Genomic DNA, 16,448 nt, shown 5'->3' on the forward strand with positions numbered 1-16,448 from the left:
CTTGAATTTCGCTTCTATTCTAGACCTTATTACCAATAATTGCTTCTTCCTTCTCTAAGTCACTAAGTTTCCCCTCGAAAACATGCAATATGATGATGTGAATATTCAATCTGTTATTAACCCAACCCAATTAACATTTGTGTAGGCTTCTAGGATTAAACTCCCTCCGCTTTTGAAATGAATGTCTTGTCCAGGTGAAAACTTTAGGTACTTTAGCACTCTAAACACTGCTTCCATGTTAGGCCTTATATGAGTTAAGTATATCAATTTCCCCACTAGAAGTTGATATCTTTCTTCATTTACCGAAGTGCTTCCTTTTCCTTCATTTAGCTGTGAGATTGTTCTTTTGAAGTTGTCATTTTGCAACCACTCATTCATGTCTATTTTAGAAGATATAGAATGTATTCTTGTTGTGAGATTACTATTCCTTAGCTAGTTAGTTCCCTTTTCAATTTCTCCATTTTTGTAGGGTCTTTTTTGTTAAGACTATGTCATCAACAAATACAATAAGATTGTTACCTTGTTCATTTTTGTTTATTAGAAGAATAAAGTATGATTCCCTTGACTCTAATTGTATCCCATACTTTTCATTGCCTTCGTAAATTTTCCAAACCAGGCTCTTGGTGACTGTTTATGTCCATAAAGAGCCTTCTTAAACCTAGACACTTCGTTTTTTTCAAAATTTTCTTCCAACCCCAGTGGCACTTCCATATAGACTTCTTCTTCTAAGTCACCATGTAGAAATACATTCTTGATATTTAGTTGTTACAATGGCCAATCGAGAATAGTGGTTAAGGATAATAGACTCTAAATAGTGTTCATCATGCAAAGGTTCAATGGTAATCAATTCCATAAGTTTGAGTGTACCTCTTTGCTACTAGTCTTGCTTTCGTCTTTCTAGTGTGCCATTAGCCTTAAACTTCAAGGTAAACACCATTTGCAACTCACTTTCTTTTTTCCCATGAGAAAATCAACAACCTCCATATGTTATTTTTTTACTAGTGCATTCATTTCTTTTATCAATGTTTTCCTCTAATTATCATTTCTAAGTGTCTTTTAAACAGTTTTTAGTATTTATAAAATTTGGTTTTGAGACAAAGTCTTGGTAAGAAGGTGATAGCTTTTCAAGGGAAACAAAATGGCTCAAAGGGTGCTAAGTATATTATCTTTTTTCTTTCCTAAGGTTAATAGACAAATCAAGATTATTAAGGCTAAGAAAATCATTGTCTATTGTTTGTACATTAGGATCAATAGTATTAATATCATTTTTTGGTTGAATGATTGAGACATATGGAGTTTCTAGGGCCAGTTGCTTCCTCCTTGAATAGACCTTGAGTGGCACTTGAAGATCCTCCATCTTTGACCTTTGCAGATAGGATTCAAATATGAATTTTTTATTGGTAACTTAGGGATAAATTTTGGTACAATTTCGAAGCTTCTTTAGGGCAATTTCTTGGGTATTTTCTAAAGTAACTGTTGTAGAAAAATCTATCATGACCAATGCAATGATTGAGGCATTTTCTAAAGTGATTGCTATGGAAAAATCTGATCCCTTAGTTTAGACAGTTTTGGTGGAGCTCTCCAGGATAGGAAGAGTAGGTGGGCTAGGAAAGAATTCTTTATCTTTTACAAAAGGTTCCCCCTAAAGATAAAGATTAGGATAAAAAAAAGTTATTTTTTATTGAAGGATGCATCCATAGTGACAAAAATCCTTTTAGGAGCTTGGTGATAGCACTTGTAACTTTTTTTTGTAGGAGAAAAACCAACAAAGATACATTTAATGCCTCTTAGGTCAAGCTTACTTCTTTGGTGAGCATGGATATATACAAAGGCTACACACGCAAAGATCCTTGGGGAAAATGATCAAAATTGTCAAATTTTGGAAAAAAAAAAATATAGAAAGTGTTTCAATAGGGCTAACATAGTTAAGAATTTGAGAGGGTAACTTATTTATGAGGTATATAGTAGTTAGGACAACCTTCCCTAAAATGACTTTAAAACATTATTGGAAAAATCAAAGCTTTAGTGATCTCCATTAGATGTCTACTTTTAAGCTCAACTACCCCATTTTGTTAGGGAGTATCATTACAAGAGGATAATGAATGATTCCTTTTTTTTGGAGATAAGGCGTAAGATATTGATTGAAGCTCTATTTTATTATCGGACCTTATTCTTAGGACTTGATCATCAAACTGATTTTTAGTATGTTATAAAAAATATAGAAGATTGTGCTAACCTCAACTTTTGTTTCATGATATATACCCAAGTAAATTGAGTGCAATCATTAACAAACAAAACAATCTGGCTTACCACAAAAATCTTATGAACATTAGCAAATTTTCAAACATCTGTATGAATCAAACTAAATGGAACAAAACTTTTGTCATTATTTAAAAGAAAAGACACAAAATAATGTTTAGCATACTTACAAACATCATAATGGAAGTTTTGAACATTTAGTTTTTCAAACATATTAGGAAATGTTTTTTCAACAATAAATAATAAGGATGACAAATAAGAAAATGGAATAGCCAAATTTGTTCCTAGGCTAGAGTAGGATGTTTTGATAAGTAGGTATGGGGAGTAGGATAACCAAGTTTGCTTTTTTGTTTTCCTTATTGGACCTTGTTAAGACTCATGTAGAAGGTTTGCCTTTGTCTTAGGTTGATTTGGTAGATTGGTTAAGAGCCAAGTAGTTGTGAGTAGGTGGTTTTGTTCTTTGCACTTCTTTTCCTTTATCTTTTGCTTGACTTTCTTTGTATATTCCTATTGTACGTTGGCAAGTTCCAGTCTTTCTTTATTATGTATTATTATTTGCATACTAATCAAGACAAAAAAATGTCATGTCACTTTTAGCCTTAAAGAGATATAGTTCCCCTACTTCTCTAGCATGCCTAATCACTTTCCTTGTAAGAAGGTCCTAAAAAAGCATTCAGATTGTGTAAAGTTGGCTGAGCAATTTAGGTCCTTAATAATTTGAGGAATAGACAACAAATTTACTGATATTTTTAAACATGTAAGATGTTAGGGCATTGAGTCTTGTTTATTGTTGATAATTTTGTTTCAATTAATGTTTGACCATAAAAGTCTTTTTAAATAATGACTTGATCTCCATTGAAGATCAAGGATTGTTTTTCATCTAATTGGAAAATCACAAGTACGTCTAAAAATGTTTGACTTATGGCATATAAGGCTTATTTGAGGGATAAAGGGTTCGGTATCATTTTTAGACTTAAAATGTTTTTAAAATGATTTTTCAACAAGCATGGGCTGCTCAAGTGATTAATCCCGCTCAAGCGGCCTAAGTCCTCTCATGTAATCATGTCAATCCTGTCGAGTTTAGAAACGTATTTTGGATGAATTTCATTCAAACTCTAATATCGGGACTCTCTTGGGTTATGTCTATATATACCTCTCTAATAACCCCTTGAGGGTTAGAGATTCGAGCTAACAAATTAGAAATTGTAGAGATTTAAGAGTTTAGAGACTTCTTATTCTTTAGAGGGACTCTTTGAGAGAAAGCCTTATTGCCACATCCTTCTCGATCTCTCATTCAAGGATTTAGATATTTGAATTGTTGGTTGAAGACCTAAATCCCTTCAGAAGGACTGAAGGATCTACTAGGGAGCAATAGGGAGTTGTTGCATCGCAAATGTGGATTAAGTTGTAGGTGCTAGAGAGTAAGTCTTTAGGTTAAAGCGATAAGGTACATTAATGTAACTTGATTTTGAATCGTAGATTTAGATTGGTAAGTCTTATACCTCGTGGTTTTTTTATCTTTACAAGTTTGTAGGAGTTTTCCACGTAAAAAATCTTAAGTCTCATTGTCTATTTCTTTATACTTGATATATGTTTAAAGTGCTTAGATTAGGTTAATTTGATTAATCTTAATATATTGCAGGGTTTTCCTAAAAAGTGTATATCTATTTATTCCTGCTTATTTTCTAGTTGATGACTTTTAATATCTCAGTTTGATTGGTTAATTGGTTATTTAGTTAGCTGATTTGTTATCTTGGTGGTTGTGGTGGTTATACCCATAACCCATTATTGATTAATTTGTTGAGCTTATTATTAAGTTTGTTAAGTTGGTTATTCTGATGGTTATTATTATTATCCCTAACATATCTCAACATATGTTGTTAATCTTTGAATATCAATTAACCATAAAAATCAATTTCTTATTTGGGGCGTAATCTTGAAACAAAGTTTAGACATATTTTATAAATAATTTATTTAAAATTTTTTAAATCACAAATTGACCCCCTCTCTAGGTTCCCTATTGGACTTTCGATTATTATTCAAGTGGTATTTGAGTAATACCCATTTTTCATAAGACATTTCTTAAGGTTAGAGAAAATGTTAAGGAAGACATCTCATTGACCAACCATAGTTACTAAGGTACCATTGGCAATTTTGATCTTTTGATTTTTTGAGCACGAAACATAACTAGAAAAGACTTTTAAAGAATTGATTATACGGTCTGAAGCCCTTGAATCAATAATCCAAGAAGTGGAAAACTAAATCTTAAAGGCATTTAAAGAGAATGAATACTTACATGTTTGAGCAAAATGACATGTCCCTCGAGTTTTCCTAGCTTAGAAATGAATTGTTTAAGTTTGGCAATTTCCTCTTTATTGGGCTTCATTTCTTAGCCAAGGCTTTCTTCCCACTATTTTCCTCAATTTTTTCAGCAAGATTGCCTTGTGATTTATAGCCAAAATTTTCCCCTCTACATTCCCCTTAAAGAAATTTAGGGGCTAGCCATGGAGCTTCCAATATGTTTCCCTTGTGAGCTTATTTTTCTTGCAATAGTTGCACCATAAAAAGTCTTTTTCACTTGTTTTCTTACCTTCATTTCTACCAAAGTTTGCAACATTAGTTGTAGTACTTCCTTCATTTCCACTTGGTTTTGAGATGGCTAAAGTAGATTGTCCATGGTGCTTTTCTAACATTACATTTCTCCTTCTTTCTTCTCCTCTAATGATTGCAAAGGCTTCGTTTAGAGATGGTTGTGCCTCTTTTCTAATAATTTGGACCTTTACTTGATCCAATTCCATAGTCAAACCCGCTAAGAAATCATACACCCTCTCTTGTTCAATGAATTCTTAATGCATTATTGCATCTATCTGCACTTCATTCTTAAATTTTGACATTAATCAAGTTCAAGCCAAAGACTTCTAATTACATTGTAGTACTCAGTTACAAAAATAATGCCTTTTTTGGTATTGTGAATCCTTGTCTTTAGTTCAAACATTTAGGCTACATCCCTTACCTTAGAATAGGTATGACACATAGGCTCCCAGAATTCCTTGGCTATTGAGAAGAACATGCATGTGTGGCTTATCTCTAGCTACATAGAATTCCAACACCATGACATGATTTGAGTCTTCTTTCTCCCATACAACAAACCTTGGATCATCATCCTTGATCACCATGGGTCTAATGAGATAGCTCAACTTCCCTTTGCCCTTAATATAGGTCTTCACCTACTATTACACTAAATAATTTCCCCCGTTGAGTTTGAAGGATCCTACTATATTATGAAATTTAATGAGTGGTGTTGGCTATTGGATTGTGCTTGGCTCGATATTGAGGAATCAACTGTTGAAGTGTTTGACATTATGAGGGGAAGAAATGGTGTGAAGGTCACAAAAAAAAAAAAAAAAAAAGGCAATGGAAGCCTAACCTGAAGTGGTAGTAATTTCTAACAAAAGGTTAGATACTAATGGGATATATTCTAAAAAAATTCTTGGTAATGAAGGCACAGGACATTGAGAATGCTAATGATTATGACAGAAAATTCTAGCTTTGATACCATGCTTTATTCAGATTTAGAAGCATTTGTAAAAATACTTTTTGTTGCATTTATTGTAGAAAAATACATATGAATATATACAGAATAATTGTCTAAAAATAGCCTAGGAAATAATGCCTAAGATTATGCTATCAAAGATAAATAAAATAAGTGATGAATGCTAAGAAAGGAAAAAATCCTAAGGGATTCTTTGTGCAATTATACAGTTACTGCAGCTCATATGGGCTGGAAATATCTTCAATAATCCATCACCCAAGTTGACAGATTTTCCAATATTTGGCGTTCATATTTTTTCATTTTAAACTTGGGTCCCTTTAACAAGTGAGTTTTAGGCTTGCGTTAGAAAGAGAATCTCTTGGGAAAGATGTTATCATAGGTAAGTTTAGGGAAGAAAGGGGGATGATGTTTTATGAAGGTAAGGGGACACTATGATGTAAGGTTGTAGAAGGCAATAAGGAGGGTGGGGAGTTTTCAAAAGTAATTTATTTATTTATGGTATGCAAGAGAAGAAGAAATTTTTTGAAAGGATTCACCTTTGAGTGCTTCTTTCTCATCGTTGTATGTTATAGCTACTTGAAAGGATGCTTGGGTGGTAGTATGGGAGCATATCAATGCAAGGGACATTAGACTCCATGTTTCTTAAGTTACAACTCCATGACTAGGAGTTGGATGGTGTTATATATTTATATATAATCATTATCTTATAACTAAAAGATAAAGGAAAGAGACAATTGTGATTGGTGGATAAAGAAGAAGACGAAGAAAAAAAATGGGTAGGCATTAACACTGATTAGGAGATGATAGAGCAATTAGATATGACGAGAATTTCTTGTAAGATCCTAGTAATGAATGGTATCAATAGCATTGATTATCATGAGAGAGCTCTCAATTGTGAGGGAGAAAAAGAGAAACTAAATTATAAACTATTGAAAATGACAAGCAATTAAGTTTTTATTATGAATTTTATTCTTTTCTTATTATTATATTTTTAAATGATTTTATTCACATATTTTTCTAATTTATTTATTATTTTTGTTGCCTAAATTGAGTGCTACACTGCGTTCCACCTGAAGAGTAGCACCTCCCCTCATTTTCATACACCACCTCAAAGTTGCTTTTAGTCTTTTAAAATATCGAGTATAGTAGCTTTTCTATTAGAACTGCCTTATATATAAACATCCAAAAAACTATAATGCCCCTTTCAGCAGTTAAAAATGCAAACATCATAGAAAGTCAGGTGAATGCATTGTCATTAATCATGCAAAACCAGTTTTTGTATTCTATAGAAAAATAGTTTGGCTTCCTCTTTTAAAAATTATATGAGCTTTTTATTATGAATGTTAAGAATGTTATAAAACCTTTTTTGCTACTTTCCCTATGTTATGTAACTGTTGATCAAGTGAAAGTCATACACAATGTGAACATTCCCCCAATGTATAGAATTGAAATTATTGATCTTTTTAGTTGTGTGAGAACATATGCATCTAACTTGAAGAGGGTTTAAAATATTTTGACTTGGGAAGGAATGCATTAGACACTGTGTATCATGCTTTTGATATCACATATGGTAATGTTCATCTCTAACAAAAGAAAAGTCATTTATAGGTATTATAGGGGGTTTATGTGGATCCAACAATGTAATACTTGTTCTTGATCTACACAATTAAAGATCAAATGAATGTACCTTTTCTTTCTGCCAAACCAAGATATATTTTTAACCTTTTAGTGACTAATAATAAAGTACACAAATCCTTTTGTTCAAATCTATTTAATTCCAAGAAGGTAGGCTTCATGGTTATTCAAAACCAAATAATCAAGTCACAAATATTGGTTTATGTAATTTGAAATATCAGGCCACTCTCCATCTCGTTTATTGGGCAAAGAAGTGAAGAAATAGATTCATTGTTGCAATCAAATCAATTATAGAATGAGAGAAAGAACTGATGCCACATTCAGATTTCAGATTGAAATACATAAAAATGGTTTTTTCCATATAAATCAGATTGAACTTGGGATATCTTAAACCATCAACTGAATATTGACCCATAATTAGAAGCTGTATGTGCATTTATCAATCATCATAAAGTAGAAAGCTTCTTATATATTGAGGTAGTAATTATTCATCAATAGGATTCTGCTCATTGTTAATCAGTAGGCTTATTCAACAACAAAGTTTTATGTAGATATCCCTATTTTAGGAAAGAAAATAAGTTGTACTTGGAAACAAAAAGATAAGCAGCACACTAGTGGTTTGCAGATGGGCTGAAGCCTTGAAGTCTTTAGCTGTTGTGAACCACCCCACCCACACCCCCCCACATCTGAGATTGCTTTTGGATGCTATTTTCAAATCTTCACTAATTTGGAACTCTCTGGTGAAGCATTTTGAAGGAATACCTACATTCTGTGGCAAGAAGGGGAAGAAGGAAGAAGGCTCCATTGGGTTAGGTGGCCTACAGTTTGCATTGTAATGTGGAGAGGCTGGTTATTAGAAACTAGTTTGTCCTTAATAAAAAGCCTTATTACGAGAGTAGCTCTTAAGGTTCACTGTTGGAAGTGGAATTGAGTAAGTGGGTGAATGAGAAGTTTGGGGAATTTGGAAAAAGGTGGTGCAAGCTGTGGCATGTTAGGTTGTGAGCTTTGGCAAGGCATTCAAAAAGGCTGGGAAGTGTTGAATAGTGTGGGAAAGGCTTCTCAAATGATCAGTTTTTAGGTCTTTTTTCCTTGACTTCAGATAAAGTGGCCAACTTTGCTAACTACAAGAGCTTAATGAGTTACTTTTTTATCATTGGAACTTTTTTTTCTCTTTAGAAGCCTAAGATGATGGTGTATTTTTTCACTTGCATTCACAGCTTTTCTTCGAGGATTCACTCCCGAGTGGTCGAGGGAGCCAAAGGGGTGATTTTGAGTCTTTCTAATTGATTCTCATTCTTAAGCCTTCATCTTTTTCTTTTCCATCATCATTGTTTTGGTGGAGCTTCTACAAAGGTGAGACCTTCTTTTTTCCTCTTTTGCTTGGGAACCAATTTGTGGAAAGATTCTCACCATTGATCAGCCAATACAAAGGAGACTGAAAAATTGTGTTGTTTATGTGGGAAGCAAAAGGAGCTAGCTAATAATATTCTCCTTCATTGAGATTTCTAGTACCCTACAGGTCCTAACTTTTCTTGGTTTTTAACATCTATTGTGCATTGCCCTTCTCTATAATAGAAGATCTAGTTTGTTGACACCGTTGTATGTAAGGACAAGACAAAGAACATTTTATCTGCTCCCACATATCCTGTTCTAGTGCATGGGGTGAAAAGAATAAGAGGAGATGTCAAGTTTAAATCTCAAAAGCCATTAGATTACATCCCTTTCAATGCATTAAGGAGAGAAATTTATCTTTGACTTTTTTTAGTGGTGGCTTGGTTGGCTGGCCATAGCTTTTCCTCTTGTTTCTTTCTTTCTAAGTGTTTCCTTGAATACTTATCACGTACCAGGGTTCATCCTATTAATGTTTTTCTTTTCATGACTTAATTTAGTTTAAGATCTAAATAGAAGAACTAACACATGATAGTCTAGAAGAATATCATGTGTGCAAATTATATGAAAGGCTTGTGATTACAAACTCAGGAACCTGAGAAAATGAGCTTCTAATTACTTGATTCCTCCATCCATGGATGGGAATCATCCACAAGCTAGATGATTGCCCACTCCACTCTATATGGAGCCATAAGCATTTCAATATGAAAGTAACTCCCTTCCAAAAATTATGCTTTCATTCTTCCAAACACAGATGAATAGGATAATTCAAAAACCAAACATTGGATAGAGAAGAAAGAATCAGTCATCACTTAGAAAATCAACTAACACGGTTAGTTGCTTATGTCTTCATTCTCAATTTGCTTCCATCTTGACAACTGATTGCTAGACCTTAGTGGTCACATGACCATATTGGTTGATCCTCTTTCACCTTGAAAAGAACTTGTTATTGAGTAGGATCTTGATAATTCTAGTTACAATATTTCTTGATTCTCCCAGAACCCTTTAACCCAAGTGTTGTCTTTGAATTTATGTTTAAGTTTCCCTCAAACAAGATTTTATTATAGATGCCTCAATGAGTAGTAACCTAGTATGACCTTCCAAGTTTTCCGTCTTCATTATGCTGTCCATCTACTCAATCAAACAAGAATTCACAAAGTAATATTTGGTCAGCCTTCCAAAGAGTTGTAAAAGAAAGAGTTGAAGCAGGTGGACTCAAAAAAATCATCTGGAGATAACATAATAGTAATTCATTTGTTTACTTGGAAGCATGCCTTTGAAAGGATTAACAGTAACTAGGTTCTCTATGAAGGTTATGGCAAAGTTTTCTTTTATTTGTTCCTCTTCTTACAAACCTTAGGTAAGGATTAATATAACTAAGTACTCTATGAAGTCTGTTGCCAAACTGTTCTTTTATTTGCTTTTCTTCTTCACAGAACTCGAAAAGACAGGTTTCATTTGATCGTTCAGGGGTTTTAATTAGAAAAAAATGGATAGACTTCTCCAATGAACTGAGAACTCTGGAATAAGCAGTGTGGATATGAATAGTCTGAAGCTTGGATATAGATTTGGCTGGAAAAAGACAGCTTAATGCAGCTTGAATATTGATTAATAAAATTTGTTAGAGATGACTTTACTTTGTTATATTTAGTTAAAAGCTACTTATCAGTTATTAGGTATTCATCCTTTGGGGTATATACTTTTGTAATCCTAGATAATAATATAAATAGATGAGAAGGTATAACAAGGAGATGAAGTTAGACAAACACCACCTTTAACTTTCTTTTTCTCATTTCTCCTTCCTCTTCTTTCTCCTAGCATACCTAATCTCACAAGTTTTTACTTAGAGCTTGATAACAAAGAATTAGTGAATACATGATCACTCCTAATAGAACATGACAATAAAGTAATCTCTAAGGGATAGAAAAGGATAATGAACTAATTGGATGGACTGACAAAGAAGGATTACTACATAAGAACCAAGGGATTATAGGTTTTTAACTTGGGGACCGCACACTGGTGTCTTGAAAACTGTAGGAGTATACGATTATGATTATCAAACATGGTTCCTACAATAGGCACTGACTATAGGCCTTGTTAAAAACTTTTCCTATGAATTGTCTGTACCAACAGCCTTAGACATGGCCGGAATACATGAGAAGCTATATGTGATCTTTAGTCATGAATTATGCTGAACCTTTCTAAAATTATGTGAATGCATCCAATTTTTTTTCTTGTAGTAGTATATGTTATTTATTTATTTTTTTTTTAGAATGATGTCCTAATCTACAATAAACTCTTGAATTCGTCGATAGATAGATAGATAGAGAGAAGTAACTATAGCAGATGAAAAGAGAGTGATTGGTTATTTATGACTTCATTGCAAGGATGCTCAAGATGGGTAATCATTTGGAATGCTGAGAAAGTAAAGAAGTTCAAGAGTAAAATGAGAAATTAAGAACTTTCCGATTAATCTTGAAGATGATTAAGAAGCTTAAAGGAGGAACATATACTTATATATCATTTCAAAGAAAATCTTGGAAAACAATTCATGGTGAGACAAATTAAATGTCTCATTCATGTCTTGAGGTTGATACCGATTTTCTAACTTTCCATTCTTTCTGCATTTCTAATACAGTTGAATTGATTACTCAAGTTCAAGGAAAAGTTTTCACAGTGTGATTTACAAATGATGTGGTTGCAGTAATAGCACTAGAAAGGTAAACATAAAAGATTACAAAAAAAAAAAAAAATGCAGAACACTTTCTATAACTGAAGACAGAAAACATTCAAATTTGATTTTAGTAGACTGTGATTTGATGTGGGTTTTGCACCAACAGATTGCTTTCACAGAATAAATGGAAGTCACAAGAAAATCTATAGATGGACATGTGGACTTGCGAGGCAACAAGATTTCGACTCAACGGTAGTTGGACAATGCTAACATGTTATACGAAAGAGATTACTAGGATGAAGATTGGGGGTGACAGAGACTATAGGAATTCAGAAAAGGTCATAAATAGAATAGAAAACTATGTTATTTGTTCTCTTGGATCCTTCCCTGATAACTGACAGAAAACTACCTTATCTTTGATCAATCTATTTCTTATTTTTAAAAGCTCTTCAATCTTATTTCCACCAAATTATCCAAAAAAATGCAAAAAGGAGTAGCTCTCCATACCTTCTTCCCTTTCTTCCTATACAAAAGAGTCATGTCAACTTAATAAAGAAAGGATCACCCAAACTACACTAAATAAGGAGAACAATAGTTGCTAATGAATCTTTGCTTTGGTATAGTAAAGTAGAATGATCAATAGACCCCCTAAAGTTTATAAAGAAAATATTTGCTAGCTGCCACCCTTTTTTCTAGAGCTAATTTGATATCAAAACTTTTTCCTAATTGGCTTTCTGAGAAAATTGCATGCTTTGGACGGGATCCATGAATTCCAAATAATGTTTGTTAGAAAGGGGATTAGCCTCTTGGGTTCCAAAACTGAATAGAAAAAAAGGAGAAAGGGAGAAATTATATGCCTTCCATATATCCTAAAAGATTATAAAAGAAATAAATTTAAAGGTGTAGTATACTTCAAATCTAATCTAACGCGAAAATATTCTAACCTCTTTTAATATATTCACTATTTTACCTATCAAAAAAAATCTAACGCAAAAATAATCAACCACCTAGTAGTCATAACCTAAGAGAACATCTTAAACCATCAAGCAGACTAATCAAAACAAGTGATATCAAGATGAATTTTTGAGGATGATTATAACGAGGTCTTATTGCATTAGTTTTTTTCTTTCTTTTTTTTAATTCAAATTCAAATATATTTACTTGGCAGTTTCCTGTCCAAATCACATCAAGATGAACTTTAAAGGAGTAGGGAAGGCTACTCTAGGAATTCAGATTACGGTCAGTCAAAAGAGATGGCAATGGTGATGTCATGTGAAATTGAACAGCTCTCTTCTACGCATAAAAGAAGAAACCTTTTGCAGCAGCAGAAACTCCTTTGCATGACCATAACTTTGTCCAACCATTGTCTCTTTTCGAGTCATCACATCAAACAAAAAGTGATTCTCTTAACATGATTAGATGGGCAAATAGTAATAACAAAGAACCTCGAAGCAACTCGATATATATTAAGCACAAATTCATCATGTAGAGAGGGAAGGGACTCATTTAGCTAACCACCAGGGTAACTTGGGTCTTAGGCTGCATCATAGTCGGTGGATAGGAGATCCTTCAACAAGACAACGGTTGACTTTTAGAGATGGTTTACTAGAGCACTAAGAAGGGAAAATCATAAAATTTCTCAGGCCCAAAAGTTGCAACAGAAGTGGCATGTAAACGGATACCTTCACGCTTTTGATGCACTTATGCAAGGCATTTCATCAAACACCTAACTCCAAAAACACATTATCATCACTACACTAATGAACTCTAGCAATTATGATTCTAAAATTATATTATTACTGGACATTTTTCTTGCCCCCTAAACCCCTTTTGCAGTTAGGTTCACTTTTGCATTTCGTCCTTGATCTATCAAGCTCAGAGCTAAACCTTTTCCATAATATATCCTAGTGCTCTTGCTAGTTGCCACTCTTCTAACCATGTAGTCATCTCAGTATTTACTGTTGTGTTGGGGAACAAAAGTCACTAAGAAACAACTTAGAGCACAGACCTATTAAAAATATAGAAGAAAGAAAGAAAGAAAGAAGAAAGAAAAGAAACAAAAAAACTCACAAATTTGATGAACTAAAAACATTAAATATACCATTTTTTATACAAGGATACACATACAATAATAAAGCAAAAACAAATATGTATATACATGAACAACATTAGTTATAAAAATGCACTTACCAAAAGGATAGCACATCAATTTGTTCAGAGGGTAATGAAACCCTATGGCATTGAAACTGTTGTCTTTGTACTAATTCTGACCTTATAAGTCCAAAATGTAGTAGTTCTTTAGCTTTTTCTCTTTAATCTTTTAGTAGTACTTGCATTCATCTAAATTAACTCTAGCATATACAAAAGAGACACTTGAGAAAATAGAAACTTGCAGCAAAATCTGGTATCATTAGTAGCTATTATTATTTTTCATCTTATGTTTCTTGACATAAATTTTTTTTTTTCTATCTTATAATTTATGCAAATTAAGTTCTGGAGTATTATGGTTTTCACAATAATTCATGAAGGCATCCAACTCTCTAGACACAATTGGGCATGGTACAACACACCCCACACACAGTGAAGAAGTGACCTCCTTTAGTACTATGATAACATGCACATGTAAATATATCATTCAATATACAAAATAGTACTTGAAATGGGTGCTTTAATCTGTAAGAAAAATTAAAAAGGAGTACACATGCTTTTTTGCATTGCTGTAAAATGTCCATGATGACAAGAAAAAATGGAGTACGAACATGAAAATATCAAATCCTCCCTAAGAAATTTCAAATGGTGCTAATGTTAACTAGCGAAATTAAGAGATTGGCCAACAACTAAGGGACAAAAAAGAAAAAACAATAAAAGAGAAAGAGAAAAGATAATAGAATAGAGTTGTATTTGACTTGAGAATCCTAGGAATGGAAGTAATTATAGAAGAAAAGAAAAGAGATCATAAACCCATGGCTAATTCCCAGCTTTGCAATCCAAAGACTAAAAACAGTTGGTCAAGTTCTTGACCAATATCTTTTTAAGCTATAGTACAGAAGTACAAACCCTAGATAAGATGAAGGAGCCCGGAGGGTACGTAAGTTTTGGAAATGAAATGATGTAGTCAGAAGCCTAGAATTTGGGTGCCTTTTCAGCATTAAATAAACACAAACAAGATACTTCAGAAACATCAACTTTCCTAAAGGATCAACTCCGGTTAGGATGAACTTTGAAATATGATCCGATGGAGAACCAAACAGCTAAAGCTAGTTCAGATTAAGGTTTTACCATAAGGGTTTTCTTGGCCCCTTTCACAGTTGAAAACCCACAAAGGAATATGGTTAGAGCGAGAGAGGAAAAGCTTTCAAGAACACAAAGCATGAGATCATGGTACACTAGGTCTTTGGCAGTGCAACAACCCATACCATGTTGCAGTCTCACACATAACAACACTCACGGAATCTTTAATTACAACTTACGAAGCTGTGAGACTCATTACTGAAAAGAAAAATAGGATTTATTTTTTTATTTTTTCATTTTTGTGGGGAATTTAGTAAACGTACTTGGAACTGGAAAACTCGTAGAGCCTTCCTTTCTGTGAGAAAATGATCACAGCAACTTCAGCATCACAGAGAACCGATAGCTCATACGCCTTCTTCAGCAGCCCGTTTCGGCGTTTCGAGAAGGTCACTTGCCTGCTCGTGGCATTCTCAATTCGCCTCATCTGAATCTTCCCTCTCACCATTTCCTACACAATTGACAAAGGAAGAAAGAGGATAAGTTACAGTCATCCAGAACAACCCTAAACGAGCTCATCATGAAATAGAAAGAACAAATCTCACCAAAAAATTACAAGAATCCCAAGGAAGGTTTGGTTGGGCTTAACAATTAAATGAGAAAGAAAATTTTACAACAGTCACTTCACTCAGAAACCCAAAAGATTTGTTGATTGAAAGGACGGGGAGAGTTGATTTTTTTTGCTTTTTAAATAGTCTCAACCCGAAAACCCAGAAAGATTTATGGAGCCGAAACCACCTGAGGATATCAAAATTTTAGAAGACGAGTCAAGACCCAATAACCCCATAAATTTGCTGACCAAAACAGTGGAAGATGTTAAGAGATTAATAAGGATTAGTAAGCACCCAGAAGAAAAAACTGGAAGCTATGGAAAATCCGCAAGAAACAGCCACATTCCAGAAACCCCAGAAAGATTAACAGAACAGGAAAAGCTGGAAGATACACGGTCTAGGAGGAGAGAAACATCTTACAAACCTGAGAAATTTACAGGAGAAAAGGACTGCAAAATAAGAAAAAAAAATCTGCAGGAAGGGTCACATACACAAGCCCTAGAACAAAAACAAAGGAATAAGTGAAAAATCTAACAGAACAGCCACAACAGACAGCCAGAAAGTTCTACAAAACAAACAGGAAAAAGGAAAAATTTACAGAAGAAGAAACGCAGGATCTTTTCAATGGTTGATGTCTCAATCTCTTTAGTTTCAGACCACAAAACCCCCATATTTCCCTTAATCTACATCTTGGTATTCTATCTCATGTTCACATCCTCCTGGCCCACAAAAAGCAAAGCACAGATTAAAAGATTCCAAATCAAAATGGAAACCCATTGCTTTTATCTTGATTTGGTAAAATTAAGAAAAGCGAAGATAATGAGAGAGCATATTGTGGAAAACAGAAATTCAAACAAGTTGAAGAACAAAACGGGAAAAAAAGAAAAGAAAAAAAAAAGCAAACTATTGGGGAATAGTGAGAGTGAACATCATAGTACGTGTACGTGAGTGAGGAGCCAATGATATCGTGCCAGCGCATCACCTGCTATCATTTCTTCTTCGTCACCTCGTCCAATGGGAACAGACCGTGTCACGCGGCTGACCTTGGTTGGCGCGTCAGCTCGCGCTTTTTCTTTCTTTTTCCTATTTTTATTATTTC

General features: G+C 33.7%; 1 protein-coding gene across 5 annotated transcripts in view; it reads right to left on the reverse strand.

Moving 5' to 3' along the window:
* The window catches only part of LOC117933683 (MADS-box protein AGL42-like), a 37,888-nt gene extending 21,689 nt beyond the window's left edge, over nucleotides 1–16,199 (reverse strand). Inside the window, exons 1-3 of one of the 5 annotated variants that reach the window (XM_034855166.1) lie at nucleotides 15,948–16,195; nucleotides 15,344–15,773; nucleotides 15,065–15,249 (exon numbers count right to left, since the gene is read on the reverse strand). In XM_034855166.1, the coding sequence (XP_034711057.1) occupies nucleotides 15,065–15,246 (182 nt within the window). In that variant the 5' untranslated portion in view covers nucleotides 15,247–15,249; nucleotides 15,344–15,773; nucleotides 15,948–16,195. Of the gene's footprint in view, nucleotides 1–15,064; nucleotides 15,250–15,343 lie in introns of all 5 variants that reach the window. The other 4 variants (XM_034855167.1, XM_034855165.1, XM_034855169.1 and 1 more) reach the window with 4 other exon arrangements.
* Between the last annotated feature and the right edge of the window lie 249 nt (nucleotides 16,200–16,448).

The sequence above is a fragment of the Vitis riparia genome, chromosome 16 (genome assembly GCF_004353265.1).
Source record: "Vitis riparia cultivar Riparia Gloire de Montpellier isolate 1030 chromosome 16, EGFV_Vit.rip_1.0, whole genome shotgun sequence".
NCBI lineage: Eukaryota > Viridiplantae > Streptophyta > Magnoliopsida > Vitales > Vitaceae > Vitis > Vitis riparia.